Source organism: Myxine glutinosa, chromosome 1 (assembly GCF_964187855.1).
Source record: "Myxine glutinosa chromosome 1, kmMyxGlut1.1, whole genome shotgun sequence".
NCBI classification, from domain to species: domain Eukaryota; kingdom Metazoa; phylum Chordata; class Myxini; order Myxiniformes; family Myxinidae; genus Myxine; species Myxine glutinosa.
Genome location: NC_136261.1, coordinates 179,614,448 through 179,632,490, shown reverse-complemented (window position 1 = coordinate 179,632,490; position 18,043 = coordinate 179,614,448). Strand labels below are relative to the sequence as shown.

Below are 18,043 nucleotides of genomic sequence, written 5' to 3'. Positions count from 1 at the left end.
CATAAGAAAACCTTTAAACACCTTCTTCTCTTAAATCACTTAATTGATCAATGCAAAACTTTGCATATGCGATGAACTACATGTAAGAATTACAATTTGATAACAATGATGTCATTGGTCATATGGTCTGGCAGCCATATTGGATCAAAGAAAAACCTTTAAAATCCATCTTCTCTGAAACCACTTAACCGATTAATGTAATACTTCAAATATGTGATTGACTACTTATAGGATAGAACGTTTGATTAAAAGCGGATCCGAAACACAATATGGCCGCCAGGACATCATAATGCTGAAAGTGGGCAATATTTCAAACAAATGTGAATTATAGACACCTTGGAGTTGCACGTTTATTAAATAGGGCTAATTTTGATATAACAGGAAGTGACTTCTTCATACCGGAAGTGGGCAATATGTCATAGCAGGTAGTTGCATGACTGTGAACATCATGCCAATACTACCCGACCTAAAATGTGTATTCTAAATCCAGCACTTATTTTTACTCTTGTCAATCCGTTACTACACTTTTTGGCAACCAGCCAGGTGAGCTACAGGACCATCGGTCCTCTATTTTTATTATGCTACGACAGAGGAAACATTATACTTAAAGCTCAGGATTCTGCATTTTCTTCCCGGAAACACGGGTTTTTAAAACGGGCATCTTTATGATTCAACGGACACTAATTTTTGTTACTTACAGTAAATCGATTATTTGCTTTACAACCAAGTAAATCCATGATTGTCTTTCCAACAGTTCCAATTTATTATTGTATGACAGTAGGAATCTGAAAGCTTGAGGTCATGCTGCCGCTTCTTCTTCACATGGCATCCACGCACACCCACAAACGCACACAGAGGCACGTCTCCTCTTAGTAATAGATTTCTACCAGCCAGGATTAATTTATTTCCAAACGATCACATATACAACTATTGATGCGGAACTTCTCATTACTCGGATACGGAACGGAACTAGAATACGGAACAGATCAGGACGTAACAAAACAAAAGGAACACAAGAAAGAAACAGAGGGGGAGAAACACAATTACGTCAATGTTGAGTGACAAAATAGAGGGAGACCTGAAGAAATAAGTGATGTGCGGTAGGGCAGGATACAGGGGATGCACATTATGGATATAGCTACAAACTATCAGGAAGGAAAAAAACCTGGAAACGTGGAAAGAGATGGGTTTAGGGAGAGTTAATAGGGTCTTGGTTGTGGATGGGGATGACCTGAAATGGTGGTGAACAGCGGTCCAGGAGGTAAGACAAGAGGGAAAGGGTGAAGACTGAAGACCAGGAGGTAAGAGTGAGATTGAAGAAGTTGGTTCTATAGGTGAGAAAAAAAGGGGAGCAAATGAGTGGAGGCGAGTTTATAGGACATTAACCTCGAAATAAGTTTGTGAAGCTTGTTTACCCCAACCCGTGTGTCCACAGATCTGCTGAGCCAAATGCCTAACTTTGGCTGCACATTTTGCGATGTACAAGCTGTCCACCCGTCAAGTGTAATTACACCCTGCATTGTTGCTGTCGGACTAAACGGTCTGCATTTTCTCAACAATGAGACGAGGGTAATGCTTCTTCAAACCTACTACACTCACATTAGCTACATTTACAAAGATGGACATGGTAAATAGAGTTAAATTAATTTGATCACAGGATAATTTGATCACTTTCTACAGGAACAGAAAGCTCGCATGCTTTCCTTCAAGTTAATGTAGTTGGAAAAAGTGTGGGGGGACTTGGACCAAGCAAATTGGGAAAACATTAATTTGATTTGAGTAAAGGAAGTAAAATAAAAAAATATATGGGAGATATGTTTATTGAAGTCGGCAACAACACATAATGTCCCACTTTCTTATGTACCAATCTAGGGTCATGGAAGAGCGGGGTGATCGAGGGCAAGAAAGCAACGTGGGGCAACAGGCAGATGCAAAATCAAGGGAAGGAACAAACAGGCAAAGGAGAGAGAGAGAGGTGTGGAGGAAACATCCAAACCTGCAAGAAGAGGGTTGGGTTGGGGTGTTAATGTGGGTAGAAAATAACCCATGTAAGGACGAAGGATTCCACGTGAGATAGTGGCAAAGGTGGTGGGGTAATGGCAGGTTGAAATCTGAGAGGAAGGAGGGTGAGATGGAACAAGCTCAGAATGGTGGTAACCTAAACAGGACTGGGCCCAGGACACTACCTTGCAGTTAGTTAGTCAAGCCTCCAAGTCAAGGAGAGGATAAATCATTCCATTAAATTGATATATGTGGGAAAATTACACGCCCAGACCAGGAAGCGAACCCAGGTTCTCTGGTGAACTGTACCAGTGCTCTGCCATCTGGGCGACCCTGAATGAGCATGCAATTTTCCCACACATATGATTGCCACTCTCTTTCCGTCAATGCTTCCGGGGCACTCGCTGCCAACCATTGGAGCACCAATGACCAAGTTGTGGAACAACCTTACATGATTCCAGATACGATAATTTTTAGAGTGATTGTTCAACATTGAGAGTTATTGTAATGCCAAAAACGATATATAACATGATGTTTAAAAAAAGTTATGGACTAGTTATGACAAAACTAGGTGGATGAGTTGGTTAGGTGACAAGAACAAGTCGATTCGTTTTTTGGTTCAGGTCCAAATCCAGATCGGTTTGTCAGTGGAATACAAAAGGTAAACTGTTCAACCTGTCGGAGATATGCGCTCTACCGAGTGCTGTTCTTGTTTAATCTGTTGAGGCAAAGTGTCCTCAATAATAACTATGATAAATTAAACAATATGAATACATATCTTCAATATTATGACAAATTTGTGTTCGTAATTGTGATTTGAGAAAGCTTGGCATTGATTTAAATGGACTCGTACTTTTGCACTCCATTGTGACATCATTTTGGTGATTTTGGTGAAGATCCGGATCCAGATCTGAGAATTTTTAAAGTGATTCTTCAACATTGAGAGATAGAGCCAAAAACGATATGTCGCACGATATTTCAACAAGTTATGGACGGATTCGGACAAAACTTGGTGGACAGATTGGGTAGGTGATGAGGAAGAAGTGATTCGATTTTGTTCAGGTCCGAATCCATATCCGACCTATCGGCAGGATACAAACGCACTCTACTGAGTGCGCTTCTAGTTTTTTGAAGCTTATGGCCTGTCAGTAGTTTCTGTTCTAAACAACATGCACAGAGTGGCCACAAAGTCCCTATGCATGCAGTTAGAATTGGTAGAATTTATCTGTATGCTCCCCTCCATTCTCCGCACAAATTTGAATTTTTCTCCATGCTCTTCTGTGTTTGTTCAATTTTTCTTCAAGTCTCTACCGGAAAGCTTGTTAACACATCCAGGCTTAAATGGCTTCAATCCCAGATCCTTTTTCATTATTTCATGGACTGTTGAGTGTGGAATGCCTAACTCAGAAGATTTTTTTTTTTTGTATACAAGATCGAGGCTCGTGTAAGAGCTAACATCAATCACAAAAAATAAAAAAATAAACGGACACATAAAACATGTAATAAAGGGAGCGGGAGACAAGATGGGGAGAGAGAGGGAAGCACACAAGTACAACATTTGAGAGCAAGGACATCGGGAGATCTGTGGGAGGGAAAGGGCTTGGGGGGAGGAGGCATGGGAACGGGGGCGGGGTGTGGGAGATGTATAAAACACATGGACACTGCTAGGACTTCCAGGAAAGTCGGTATTATAAAAAAGTGAATCTGGGGTGAATTAGCGGGGGTAGAAAAGATCAAGGTTTTGGATGGGGGAAGATAAAAGATGGTGGTGAACAGCTGTTTTGAAGACCTGGAGGGAGGAATGGGATTGAAGAGAGTGAGGGAGTTTCTTCCAGAGGTGGGATAAAAGAGGAATGAAAGAGTGAAGGTGAATAGAGAGTCTTGATTTTGGCAGTTTCACCATAAGAGGGTAGAAAAGATCAAGGTTTTGGATGGGGGAAGATAAGAGATAGTGGGAACAAAAATCATTTTTTTCGAGATGATTTCAGTGATGATCTCGAGCAGGACGCATCAATAATGTCCACATGGCATTGACGTGATGCTGGATGACCAGAACGCTTTAAATCAAGGACACTCCCTGTTGAAAAAGCCTTCTTCTCCCATGCCCGCATCGTGTCACGTGTAGGAGCTGGCTTATCAAGCCTCTGCGAAAATCTTGTCCTTATGTCTTCAAAACTTGCTCCTTCTCACACGCGGTCGTGAACCCAAACACAAGTAATCAGTCTCTCTTCTATCGTGTACTCACTGGTGTCTGTCATACTGAAGCCGTACATGGAAAACAAATAAAACAAATAATTAACAGGCAGGACACACTTATGCATAGGGAATTTGTAGCCACTCTGTACAAGGTTTTTTTTTTTGTTTGTTTTTTTGTATACTGAATCGAGGCTCGTGAAAGAGCTGACATTTACTTCACAAACAAATCAACCAGACAAACAAAATATATAAAAAGAGGGAGCGGAAAACAAGATGGGGAGAGAAGGGGAAGCACACAAACACAACATTTGAGAGCAGGGAGATGTGTGGAAGGGAGAGGGCTTGGGGGGAGGAGGCGTGGGAAGGGGAGGGGGGAGGGAGAAGTATAAAACACAAGGACTTCCAGGACAGAAGTTGGTATTTCAAAAAAGTGGAATTGGGGTGAAATTAACGGGGGTAGAAAAGATCAAGGTTTTGGATGGGGGAAGATAAGAGATGGTAGTGAACAGCTGTTTTAAAGACCTGGAGGGAGGAGTGGGATTGAAGAGAGTGAGGGAGTTTGTTCCAGAGGCGGGAGAAAAGAGGAATGAAGGAGTGAAGGTGAGCAGAGAGGCTTGATTTTGGCAGTTTGACCATAAGAGGGTTGCAGGCAGATCTTGTGCGACCTGTAGGAATATTTGCGGGACAGAGCACAGAGAGAGCTGGGGGGGGCAAGGCCAGAGAGGAGTCGGTAGGAGACGGAAAGACCACCAACCTGCCTGCGGTGAGTGAGTGAGAGGCCCTTGGAGTTAGCTTCATCGCGGGAGATTCCAATGATTCTGAATACTTTGGTTTCAACAGCGTGAAGACGAGCTAGGTGTGAGGCAGGAGCACCAGCCCAGAGGGGAGAGCAGTATTCCATTGAGCTGCGGATGAGGTTTAAACTTAAAGGGATACAGCACAGACTTTTTAAAGCAACACCTAATGAATGATCTGAGTGAAGATTGAATTTGAATAGTCTGATTTCCAAAATGAATATTACACTTCGATGTGTGACAAATCACTTTTTAACTCGCTTGTTAGAGATTCATGTGCATTTGAGGATTCAATGTGAGGATTTCAACAACTGATGAAAATGTTTTGCTTGCAAATAAATAATTATGTCGTCTTGCCATGTTAAATGAGTGGCTTGGTGGTGGAGTGAGTGCTGCCACAACAACCTCCATAGGTTTAAGGAACTTTCTTAAAGAGATTTTAAAAATTCCACATTTTATTTTCCCCCAACCCTAGGAGTCACTGACAACAGTACCACTCCGTCAAGTATTGAGTGCCAGCTGTACCAGTTTGCCCCCAAAAGCAGGGAAGCCGAGCGTCACGAGGGTGGATGTTTCTCTTGGAAAGCGGGAATCCCCAACACCACTCAGCATCTTTTTGCAGCAGGCAAGAATTGATAGACCCAATATACATTTTTAGGAAATGGAGTTCTTGGTCTTCGGGGTGTTTTGGGTCTTCGGGGTGTTTTGGGTCTTCAGGGTGTTTTGGGTCTTCGGGGTGTTTTGGGTCTTTGGGGTGTTTTGGGTCTTCGGGGTGTTTTGGGTCTTCGGGGTGTTTTGGGTCTTCGGGGTGTTTTGGGTCTTCTGGGTGTTTTGGGTCTTCGGGGTGTTTTGGGACTTTGGGGTGTTTTGGGACTTCGGGGTGTTTTGGGTCTTCTGGGTGTTTTGGGTCTTCTGGGTGTTTTGGGTCTTCGGGGTGTTTTGGGTCTTCTGGGTGTTTTGGGTCTTCGGGGTGTTTTGGGTCTTCGGGGTGTTTTGGGTCTTTGGGGTGTTTTGGGTCTATGGGGTGTTTGGGTCTTTGGGGTGTTTTGGGTGTTTGGGGTGTTTGGGGTGTTTTGGGTCTTTGGGGTGTTTTGGGTGTTTTGGGTCTTTGGGGTGTTTTGGGTCTTTGGGGTGTTTTGGGTCTTCGGGGTGTTTTGGGTCTTCGGGGCATTTTTGGTCTTCGGGGTCTTTTGGGTTTTTGGGTGTTCAGGGTCTTTTTGAGCCTCAGGGCCTTGAAGGGTGTTTTGGGTCTTTGGGGTCTTGGTGGTCTGAAGGGTCTTGGGGGAATTAAAGGGTCATCAAAGGTCTGAGGGGTCTCAGCAGTCTTAATGTAATTAAGAGGGTTAATTAAGATTTTATTTGAAGAAGAAGACGTTTTCGTCCCATATAAACATAATGACATACATAACGACATAACCATATACGTTTGCTCCATTATAATAAGATTTGAAAGCAAATGAATAATTTTGTCAAAAGGTCAAAGGTCAGCATCACAAAATCATCAATTTTCATCCAATTGACTTGAAATTTCAATTTATTATTTGAGTTTTGTCATCAAATTTTCACCAAAGCTTTATCTATCTATAATTCCAGTAATCTCTGTGTGTATGTTTGTATGTTTGTATGTTTGTATGTCTGTATGTCTGTGACCGCTGTTTCTCGACAACCACGGGTCCGATATACTTGAAACTTGCCAGGTATATTGCTGGGGACCCGAGGATGTGCCTTTTCAAGGTTTCATATTAATCGGAGAAGTAGTTACCGAGCTATGTCCAAAAAACGATTCAACCAATCAGAGAGCAGCGAGCTATCACGTGTGCCGAACGTGGCGAACAGACTCTGCCTCGGACGGCACATTTGAGAGCGTATTCATTTATTTCACGTTGGAAAACTATGTTGCCGTTAAACTATGTTTTAAAACTAATTAAAACTAATTTGCGATTCATCGTAACTGCGATTTGCGACCTTCCGGACAGTGAAGACTGCACTTCCGGCAGCCAATCACAGAACGCGTTGTTGCGTAGGCGTGGCCGATGTGAGAGCGAGCCGAGCCGAGCGCGTGCGCCATTACGGTTCGTAATTCGATTTCTTCCGGAGAAAATAATAATTTCTCGATTTCTTATGCGCATTATTTCTCCCAATTCAGTCAGAGCGAAGGGCGGAAGCGAAGAGCGTTGTTTTTTTTGTTTACGGGCGTACGGGCGTACGGGCGGGGTAGAGCGTACGGGTAGCGTTTTTTTTTTTTTTTGGCAAGGAACGGGCACCCACGTACGGGCATGCCCTAGTCTATCTATAATTCCAGTAATCTCTGTGTGTATGTATGTATGTATGTATGTATGTATGTATGTATGTATGTATGTCTGTGACCGCTGTTTCTCGACAACCACGGGTTCGATATACTTTAAACTTGCCAGGTATATTGCTGGGGACCCGAGGATGTGCCTTTTCAAGGTTTCATATTAATCGGACAAGTAGTTACAGAGCTATGTCCAAAAAACGATTCAACCAATCAGAGAGCAGCGAGCTATCACGTGTGCCGAACGTGCCGAACAGACTCTGCCTCGGACGGCACATTTGAGAGTGTATTCATTTATTTCACGTTGGCAAACTATGTTGGCGTTAAACTATGTTTTAAAACTAATTAAAACTAATTTGCGATTCTTTCGCTTTCCTGCGCGTTTGTGCACGCTATGGCGATTTCTTTACCAAACTCCGCAAGCCGTTCGCTTTGGACCAAACCATTTCATGTAAATAGAGGGGGGGGGATTGTCACCGTACTCGCAAGCCGTTCGCTTTGGACCAAACCATTTCATGTAAATAGAGGGGGGGGATTGTCACCGTACTCGCAAGCCGTTCGCTTTGGACCAAACCATTTCATGTAAATAGAGGGGGGGGGGATTGTCACCGTACTCGCAAGCCGTTCGCTTTGGCTTTGCGAATGGACCAAACCATTTCATGTAAATAGAGGGGGGGGATATAATTTTAGATATATATATAGTACGGGCATGCCCTAGTCTATCTATAATTCCAGTAATCTCTGTGTGTTTGTTTGTCTGTGACCGCTGTTTCTCGACAACCACGGGTCCGATATACTTGAAACTTGCCAGGTATATTGCTGGGGACCCCAGGATGTGCCTTTTCAAGGTTTCGTATTAATCGGAGAAGTAGTTACCGAGCTATGTCCAAAAAACGATTCAACCAATCAGAGAGCAGCGAGTTATCACGTGTGCCGAACGTGGCGAACAGACTCTGCCTCGGACGGCACATTTGAGAGCGTATTCATTTATTTCACGTTGGCAAACTATGTTGCCGCTATGTTGGCGTTAAACTATGTTTTAAAACTAATTAAAACTAATTTGCGATTCTTTCGCTTTCCTGCGCGTTTGTGCACGCTATGGCGATTTCTTTACCAAACTCCGCAAGCCGTTCGCTTTGGACCAAACCATTTCATGTAAATAGAGGGGGGGGGGGGGGATTGTCACCGTACTCGCAAGCCGTTCGCTTTGGACCAAACCATTTCATGTAAATAGAGGGGGGGGGGGGGGTTGTCACCGTACTCGCAAGCCGTTCGCTTTGGCTTTGCGAATGGACCAAACCATTTCATGTAAATAGAGGGGGGGGATATAATTTTAGATATATATATAGTACGGGCATGCCCTAGTTATGATAATTTGGAGAAGCCAAATGAATAATTTTGTCAAAAGATCAAAGGTCACCTTCACATAAAATCACCAATTTTCATCCAATTGACCTGAAATGTAAATTTACCATTTGACTTTTGTCATCAAATTTTCAACAAAGCTTTATTATGATAATTTGGAGAAGACAAATGAATAATTTTGTCAAAAGGTCAAAGGTCAGTGTCACAAAATCATCAATTTTCATCCAATTGACCTGAGATTTTAAGTATTTGCATATTGGGTCACATAATTGGTTCACCAATCCAAAGCTAGAAGCTGATTTTTTTTGATCTAAAGCTCAAGGCTGCATAAAATCATCAGTTTTCATTTTGTATTTTTTTAAAACTGTTTTAGTTATTTTGAGCATACGGAAAAAGAAGACGCTTGAATAAAAACATGGACGGGTTTTGCATTTTCAGATGCTTTCTAGTTATCCTTATTATTGTTACTGTTGTTAACATTTTTTTTTTCTTATAATGTTGACATTATTATTATGCTATTAAAGCGCGGCGTTACGCGCGCTGCTTGTGAGCAAGGAGGAGGCGGACAAGCGGTAACATATAAACGTCTTTATTGTAAGAGCACACTGTAACACTGAACTGCTCCGGGCTGGTCGCCCGGTGTATATCATGAGGCCACGCCTACCCCTCGGGCGTGGCCACCGCCCACTTGGTGCGTGGAATGATGTCACCACGCCAGTGGGCTTTTGTGTCCGCCACACGCGCCCCCCCAGAATTCCCGCGCACCTGGAGGGCCAGTTTGCGGGGCAGACGAATGACCCGGCCGAAGCGCCCCCTGGCGATCGGCGGCGTCCGGGGTGCAGGGATGCCAGGTGGGATGCCCCTGGCTGCCCCTGGGATGGGTGCAGGACCGGGGGGCGGCGTGGCGGCGGGGCTGGGCGGTGTCGGGGGTCCGCCCGCAGGAGGGCGGCCCCGACGTGGGGGTCGGGCCACTGGCGGTGGATGGTCCACATCGAGGTGGGCCGGCTTGAGGCGGTCTACCGAAACGCGGTCAGGAGTACCGCCGATGTCCAGGGTGAAGTGCTTCGCCCCGGTCTCCAGCACGTGGAAAGGCCCGTCGTACGGGGGCCGCAGTGGTGTCCGATGGGCATCGTGGCGGACGAAGACGTACTCCGCCGTGCGAAGCTCCGGGGCGACGTGCGTCGGTGGGTGCCCGTGGCATGCCGTTGGCACCAGGGCGAACCTCTGGGCGGTCTCTTGCAGAGCGGAGCGCTGCTGTGCCGCGGACCAAGGTGCCGTGGAGTCGGGGAGGAACTCGCCCGGCACCCGCAGCGGTTGCCCGAAGACCAACTCCGCCGCGGATGCGCGCAGGTCCTCCTTGGGCGCCGTCCGGAGGCCCAGCAGGACCCAGGGGAGCCTGTCGACCCAGCGGCCGTCGCGGAGGGTGGCCCGGAGCGCGGCCTTCAATGAGCGGTGAAATCGCTCACACAGGCCGTTAGCCTGGGGGTGGTAGGCCGTGGTTCGGTGCAGCCGGACCCCGAGCCCCTGCGCAACCGCCCCCCAGAGCTCCGAGGTGAACTGGGGGCCGCGGTCGGATGAGATGTCTGAGGGGGCGCCGAACCGGGCGACCCAGGTGGCGATGAAAGCCTGCGCGACATCGGCCGCCGTTGTCGACGCCAAGGGCACGGCCTCCGGCCACCGGGTGGTGCGGTCCACCATGGTGAGGACGTAGGTGAAACCCCGCGAGGGGGGCAGAGGTCCCACCAGGTCCACGTGGACGTGGTCAAACCGGCGTTCCGGCACCGTGAACGGGGCCAACGGGGCCTGGGTGTGCCGGTGCACCTTGGCGCGCTGGCACGCGAGGCACGTCCTGGCCCAGCCGCGGACGGCCTTCCGGAGGCCATGCCAGACGAACTTGTCGGCGATCAGCCTTTGGGAGGCCCTCGCGCCCGGGTGGGACAGGCCGTGGATGGCGTCAAACACCTGGCGCTGCCAGCCCGCGGGCACGATGGGGCGAGGACGCCCGAGGGAGACGTCGCACAAGAGGGCCGCGTCCGCGCCGTCGAACGGCACCTCGGTGACGTGGAGGCCCGTGACGGCGGTCCGCAAGGCCTGGACGTCGGGGTCAGCGGCCTGGTCCGCTGCCATCCGGGCATAGTCGATGCCGAGGTGGACTGCGTGGGCGACGGCCCGGGAAAGGCAATCCGCCACCGGGTTGTCCTTCCCCGCGACGTGCTGGATGTCCGTCGTGTACTCGGACACGGCCGAGAGGTGACGCTGCTGCCGGGCCGACCACGGCTCGGTGACCTTGCCCATCGCGAAGATCAGCGGCTAGTGGTCGACGAAGGCAGTGAACGCCCGGCCCTCGAGCAGATGGCGGAAGTGCCTGACCGCCAAGTGAAGTCCGAGCAACTCGCGGTCGAAGGTACTGTAACGGCGTTCGGGCGGGCGAAGCTGCCGGCTAAAGAACGCCAGCGGTTGCCAAGCTCCACGCACCCATTGCTCGTGCACCGCGCCCACCGCGTAGTCCGAGGCATCGGTGGTGAGGGCGATCGGTGCATCGGGCGCCGGGTGCGCGAGCATGGTGGCGTTAGCCAAGGCGAGCTTCGCGCCCGTGAACGCCGTGTCCATCTGCTCGGTCCAGGTAACGTCGCCTTTGCCCGGCTTACCTCGGAGAGCTTCGTGCAGGGGGCGCAGGAGCTGGGCGATACGGGGCAGGAACCGATGGTACAAGTTCACCATGCCCAGGAACTCCTGCAGCCCTCTGATCGTGCGGGGGCGCGGAAACCCCTTCACCGCCTCCACCTTGGCCGGCAGGGGGACGGCTCCGTGCCTGGTGACACGGTGCCCCAGAAAATCGATTGTGGCGGCGCCGAACCGGCACTTTGTGGGGTTCACAATCAGGCCATGCTGGCCCAGGCATTCGAAGAGCGTGCGGAGGTGGCGTAGGTGCTCTTCGCGGGACGCGCTGGCGACGAGGATATCGTCCAGGTAGACGTAGACAAAATCCAAGTCGCGCAGGACGCTGTCCATCAGTCGCTGGAACGCCTGAGCCGCATTCTTCAGACCGAAGGGCATGCGCAGGAACTCGAAGAGTCCGAATGGCGTGATGACCGCCGTCTTCGGGACGTCCTCCGGCCTGACGGGGACCTGATGGTAGCCGCGTATGAGGTCCACCTTCGAGAAGAAGGACCTGCCCGCCAAACGGGCGGAAAAGTCCTGAATGTGGGGGACGGGGTAGCGGTCGGGAGTCGTGGCGTCATTGAGACGGCGATAGTCCCCGCACGGTCGCCATCCCCCGCCGGGCTTCGGCACGATGTGCAGCGGCGACGCCCAAGCGCTCTCTGAGCGCCGAACGATGCCGAGTCGCTCCAGGGTAGCGAACCCCGCTTTTGCCACCGCCAGCTTCGTCGGCTCGAGGCGGCGTGCCCGGGCGTAGACTGGTGGCCCGACGGTGGGGATGTGATGGGCCACCCCGTGCTTGACGGCCCCCGCCGAGAAGGTGGGCCGCGTGAGGGCCGGGAAGCCGGCGAGGAGGCGGGTGAATGCGTCCGCTGCCGGAAGCGTACAGACCAACGTGGCCGGAACCGAATCGTTCGGCAAGCCGCTTGGCAAGCCGCTCGTTGAGCTGGGCAACGCACAAGCGAGCGAGCTGAACGTCTCGGCCTGGACAAGCCGTCTGCGCTTGACGTCGACCAGGAGCCCATTAGCGCACAGGAAGTCCGCGCCAAGCAGTGCCATGGGCACGTCGGCGGTGACGAACGTCCATCGGAAAACCTGCCCTCCAAACCGCAGAGAGAGGCAGCGTTTTCCGTACGTACGGATGGGCGTCCCGTTCGCGGCAAGCAGCGCGGGGCCCCCACCCGCGGCGTGCTTGTCTGACGTGCCGGCGGGAATGACACTCACCTGCGCTCCCGTGTCGCACAGGTAACGGCGCCCGGAGAACGTGTCCGTTATGAACAGCAGGCTGCTCGAACGGCCGGCGCTCATCGCCACTATTGAGCGCCGGCCCGGGCGTTTCCCGACCCGTTGAAGGAGCACGGCGGATGACACCGCCGAGCTTCGTGGCCGAACTTGGCGTGGAACCAGCACCAGGTGGTGGAGCTGGAGGAGCTCGGCTGGCTCCGCCAGGCCGGTGGAGTTGGCGGGTTTCCCCGCGGTGGCGGTTTTCGCCGCGGCGGTGGGCGGGGCGTGGCGGCGTTCACGAGGTGCGTATCAGCATGCTGCTGAACATCAGCGTGCTGTAGAAGCTGATGCTGTGGAACATGCTGCTGAACATCAGCGTCGAGGGCCGTGACGGCCACGCCGACGCTCGCCCGCGTGTCCGAAGCGGCGAAGTACCTGTCCGCCTCGGCTGCCAATGCTCGGGGTTCCGTTAGCTCGGTCCCGGCCAACGCGAGGCGAACCTGCGCTGGAAGTTGGCGCCGGAAAAGCGCCCGGAATAGCGAACCGGGGGCTTCGTCGCCCAACAGTGACAGCATATGGTCCATTCGGACCGACGGGCGTGTCTCACCGAGCTCGGGGAGATCCAGGAGGCGGTCGGCCCGTGCGTCGTCCGTGAGGCCGAACGTGGCTAGGAGTAGCCGCTTGAGTGCCTCGTACTTGTGGCCGTCCGGTGGGTGGCGAAGGACGGACACAACTCGAGCGGCCGTGCCGGGCCCGAGGGAGGCGACGACATGGCAGTAGCGCAGGTCGTCGTTGGTGAGGCGCCGAAGCTGAAATTGGGCTTCGGCTTGAACGAACCAGACTTCGGCCTGGGCCTCCCAAAATTCGGGAAGTTTAATCGCCATTGCCTTGTCGTTGGCCATTGCAATGGCGTCGTGTTCGGAAGGATCGCTACGGCAGATCCAACGTCGAGGGTCACCAGTAAAGCGCGGCGTTACGCGCGCTGCTTGTGAGCAAGGAGGAAGCGGACAAGCGGTAACATATAAACGTCTTTATTGTAAGAGCACACTGTAACACTGAACTGCTCCGGGCTGGTCGCCCAGTGTATATCATGAGGCCATGCCTACCCCTCGGGCGTGGCCACCGCCCACTTGGTGCGTGGAATGATGTCACCACGCCAGTGGGCTTTTGTGTCCGCCACACTATTATCATTCTTGCCGATGTACCAATTTAAACGGACAAATGTGCTGCTTCTTCTTCCTCTTCACGTGATGTATGGAGGGTGGCGTGTTAATATCAATAGCAGGGATCCGCGGAACACTCCATTTATTTGGGCAGTGTATAGGCAACACAACACTGCCTCGCATGCTCCCGGTAGTTTATGTTTCCTGCTAAACAACCCAGTGTTCATTTTAGTCGTCCACACACTTATTGCCAAAAATAATGTTATGAATTTGTTTTATGTTCCCAGAGATTAGATGTTGAAGTGAAAATGAATGAGAAATTGCAAAATGGAAGTGTCAGTTATGGTGAATGAAAGTGACAATCAGGAAAATCCGTGTTGTTTTATACATCTCCCGAAAACAAACGTTGCAAATTGGTGTTCCAGCTGCATCACCTTTGTCTCCATTGGCATCATTTATGCTTTATGATGATGAACAATAGCGATAATCAGTGAACAAAAAAACGTTTTATTTCAGTGGCAGATCGAGGGGGAGGCGTCAGGATGGGGGCCACTGACCAATTTTTAGGTCATCTCATCTCGATCTCCAAGACATGATCTTGTAAAATGGGTCGTGATGTCTGGATGTCCGTCCGTCAGGCCGTCTGTCAACTTTTCGCTATTTTTGCTACTCCTCCCTCATCACCCCACTGATTGTTCTGAAACTTGACACATGAATACAAGACAGTAGACCGCACAATTGCTCGAGCTTTGACTTTCCGATTTCGGACCATGGGGCTCCCAGAGCTTACCCCCTGAAACTTCTAATCCATACTCGTCCCTTATTTCCCAACGGATTGCTCTGAAACCTTATACAGCCCTTCTACACGGTGGTCCAGTCCGCAGGATCACTCGGTCCTAGGTTTTTCGATTTTCTCAGGGGATCGGGGGTCCCCCAAATTAGCAGAGGTCTGAACTACAACCTCAAGAGAAGAACATCAGCCCACTCGGGGCCATTTATACGTATAGCCCATGTTTGTTGTTGTTGTATAGTCCTGGACAGTTCTTTTGCACAAGCCCGCGGCATGGAGACAGACAATCGATCTTGCAGGAACGACCCAGGGATTCCCTTCATCCAGGATGGTGTACCCCCACCTTCATGAAGTCAGGGGAGAGAGACAGAGAGAGAGACAGAGAGAGAGACAGAGAGAGAGACAGAGAGAGAGACAGAGAGAGACAGAGACAGAGAGAGACACAGAGAGACACAGAGAGAGACAGACAGAGACACAGAGACAGAGACAGAGAGAGAGAGAGAGAGAGAGAGAGAGAGAGAGAGAGAGAGAGAGAGAGAGAGAGAGAGAGAAAGAAAGAAAGAAAAAGAGAAAGAGAAAGAGAAAGAAAGAGACAAAGGACGAGAGACAAAGAGACAAAGGACCGGTCTATGGGGATGTAATGTATTCTTCGGGACAAGTGCGATGTGTGTACACATTTTACCCAACAAATGAATTTGATGAAAGAATGGTACACGTGCAGTGGTTTATTTTACCAATCCCCTTTGGACCAAAATTGCACATTAAGTAAACTTGCAAGTGTTGACATTGCAGACATATTAGACAAACGTGATATGTACATGATCAATACTGATGATAATTAGAGATGATGGATGAATTGTACATTTACACCTACTTCTGCAATAGAATAGAAAACTATTATGAATGGCACTTTAATTTTTTTTACAGAAAAATGAAGGACCGCTTAAACCGGTCCCCTTCAAACCTGTTAGTCTCTTGGTTTTAAAGGGACTGCGAAGTGGTCCCTTTGAAACCAAGAGACTGTTACTGGATTGCAATTTACTTCATGCAGCTGTATGAATCAAATTGGCGCCCCTTTATATGAACTTTTCCTCCCAAGAACATTACTTAGTTCCTCTTAAGAACACAAGGGTAGTAGAGCATGCACACTTTTTTGAATGTCCCTTCTATTCTATTGTTTGGCATTTTCTACAACCTATGGAATGTCCCTTCTTTTCTGCAGTTTGCCACATGGCACATCTTACTATAATTCACCAAATGTCCGTCCGTCTGTCTGTCCGCAGGTACCGCAAAAACGGCTGAACCGATCGGAATCGAAATTTTGGGTGGGTAATCCTGGGACCCCTTGGAGTAAAATAGGCTATATTGTTTTTCCAATTTCAGCTTTGGCCTCCAGTATTTTCAGGTTTGGACTCCCGCCTAACGTTATTGTCCCGGGTACCGCAAAAACGGCTGCACCGATCGCAACGATACACCTCCATGCCCGTGGGATTCTTATGGGTGACCCCACTAGTGCCATATAAAAGGGCCTTTTCTATGTCCCTGGCATTTTTCCCAAGAATATATACTTATACCAACTTTGGTCAAAATCCCATCACTGGCTCACACGTTATCGTGGTAACAGGATGTTTACCGAATATGACCTCTGACCTACGACCTCTTGACCCCAAAATCGAATCAGTTCATCGTTACCTCATTATACATGCATGTACCAAGTTTGACATAGATCCAACCAGCCGTTCTCAAGTTATCAGGTTAACGAAAACCCATCACAGACAGACAGACAGACAGACAGACGGACGGACGGATGGACGGACGGACAACCATAAACGTAATGCCTCTGGTGACTTCGTCGGCGGAGGCATAAAAAATAATGTCCATCATCATTATGCTGTACAAATTCACAGCAATTCCTGCGTTTTGTTTCACAGGGCTTGGAGTTGTGTCACATCCTTCTGAAACTACTGCAGTTTACAACACCTGGCTTGGGCGTAATCTCCAACGTGGACTAAAGGCAATGGCTTTCTCAGCACTGCAGCTACTGGAGCGGTTACCTGTATCTCAAAGCAGAACTACTCCCACATGCATCAATGCAGCTCTTCACATGTTCCACTCACAAAATGAAAAGAATGCACTTTATCAATCAATTTGTTTCTTATCTAGTGCTTTTCATTTCAAACAAAATCTTAAAATGCTTTACCCAGGAGGGTAACAAAAATTAAGAATGAGTGTATAGTGTATCGAAGTAAGAATAGCACTAGCATGGGTTGAGATTTATCAGAAAAAGGAAAAGGTGTTTGTGTATGTGTGTGTGTGTGTGTGTGTGTGTGTGTTTATATATGTGTCTGTCTGTTGTATGTGTGTGTGTGTGTGTGTGTGTGTGTGTGTGTGTGTGTGTGTGTGTGTGTGTGTGTGTGTGTGTATATATATATATGTGTCTGTCTGTTGTATGTGTGTGTGTGTGTGCGTGTGTGTATGTCTGTCTGTTGTGTGTGTGTGTGTGTGTGTGTGTATGTATATGGCTGTCTTGTGTGTGTGTGTGTGTGTGTGTGTGTGTGCCTGTGTGTGTTTGCCTGTGTATGTGTCTGTTTGTGTGTGTGTGTGCCTGTGTGTTTGTTTGCCTGTGTGTGTGTATATGTGTCTGTCTGTTGTATGTGTCTGTTTGTGTGTGTGTGTGTGTGTGTGTGTGTTATATATGTGTCTGTTTGTTGTGTGTGTGTGTGTGTGTGTGTGTGTGTGTATGTATATGGCTGTCTTGTGTGTGTGTGTGTGTGTGTGTGTGTGTGTGTGTGTGTGTGTGTGTGTGTGTGTGTGTGTGTGTGCCTGTGTGTGTTTGCCTGTGTATGTGTCTGTTTGTGTGTGTGTGTGCCTGTGTGTTTGTTTGCCTGTGTGTGTGTATATGTGTCTGTCTGTTGTATGTGTCTGTTTGTGTGTGTGTGTGTGTGTGTTATATATGTGTCTGTTTGTTGTGTGTGTGTGTGTGTTATATATGTGTCTGTTTGTTGTGTGTGTGTGTGGGTGTGTGTGTGTGTGTGTGTGGGTGTGTTTGTGTTTGTGTTTGTGTTTGAGGTGGAAGAGGAAGAGGTAGAATTACAACTTCATGGCTCCAAGCGATGTAAGCACCAGATAGTGATGGCGTTGCCCAGACGGTACATATTCGAAAGAGGCTGCGATGTGGTTGACAGGAAGTGCAGAGTTGGCGAAGACCATACATATCGAGACAACAGCGATGTCAGCCATGGTTTCATCTCGCCCGTGGAGGTTCGATGAAGCTGCTCTGTAAATGGAATTGTGGTGAATGGAGATACATCGCAGTAGGTATACGTTCACACAGGTGATGGAAGAAAGGCAGTCGGTGAGATGAAACCATGGCCAACAACATCCAGCAGGACAGGGCTTACAGGGCCCTTTTGCCCTTTTCACAACAGAGTATGGGTGACCACCAAAGCAAACTCGGGTCTCCAAGTTCCAAATAGCATCAAGTGTGCAGAAAGCTCTAGATGTAAAGTGGTAAATTGACTGGTATGTGGTGTGGTTCTGCAGCCGTGAACAT

At 49.1% G+C, this 18,043-nt stretch overlaps 1 protein-coding gene across 1 annotated transcript in view; it reads left to right on the top strand.

Annotated features, from left to right (window-relative positions):
• Nucleotides 1-17,241, top strand: part of LOC137432387 (unconventional myosin-XV) — a 214,080-nt gene extending 196,839 nt beyond the window's left edge. Inside the window, exons 47-49 of the mRNA XM_068124318.2 lie at nucleotides 1,436-1,569; nucleotides 5,467-5,616; nucleotides 16,422-17,241. Coding sequence (XP_067980419.2) covers nucleotides 1,436-1,569; nucleotides 5,467-5,616; nucleotides 16,422-16,502 — 365 coding nt within the window. The 3' untranslated portion in view covers nucleotides 16,503-17,241. The remainder of the gene's footprint in view (nucleotides 1-1,435; nucleotides 1,570-5,466; nucleotides 5,617-16,421) is intronic.
• Nucleotides 17,242-18,043: the final 802 nt, after the last annotated feature.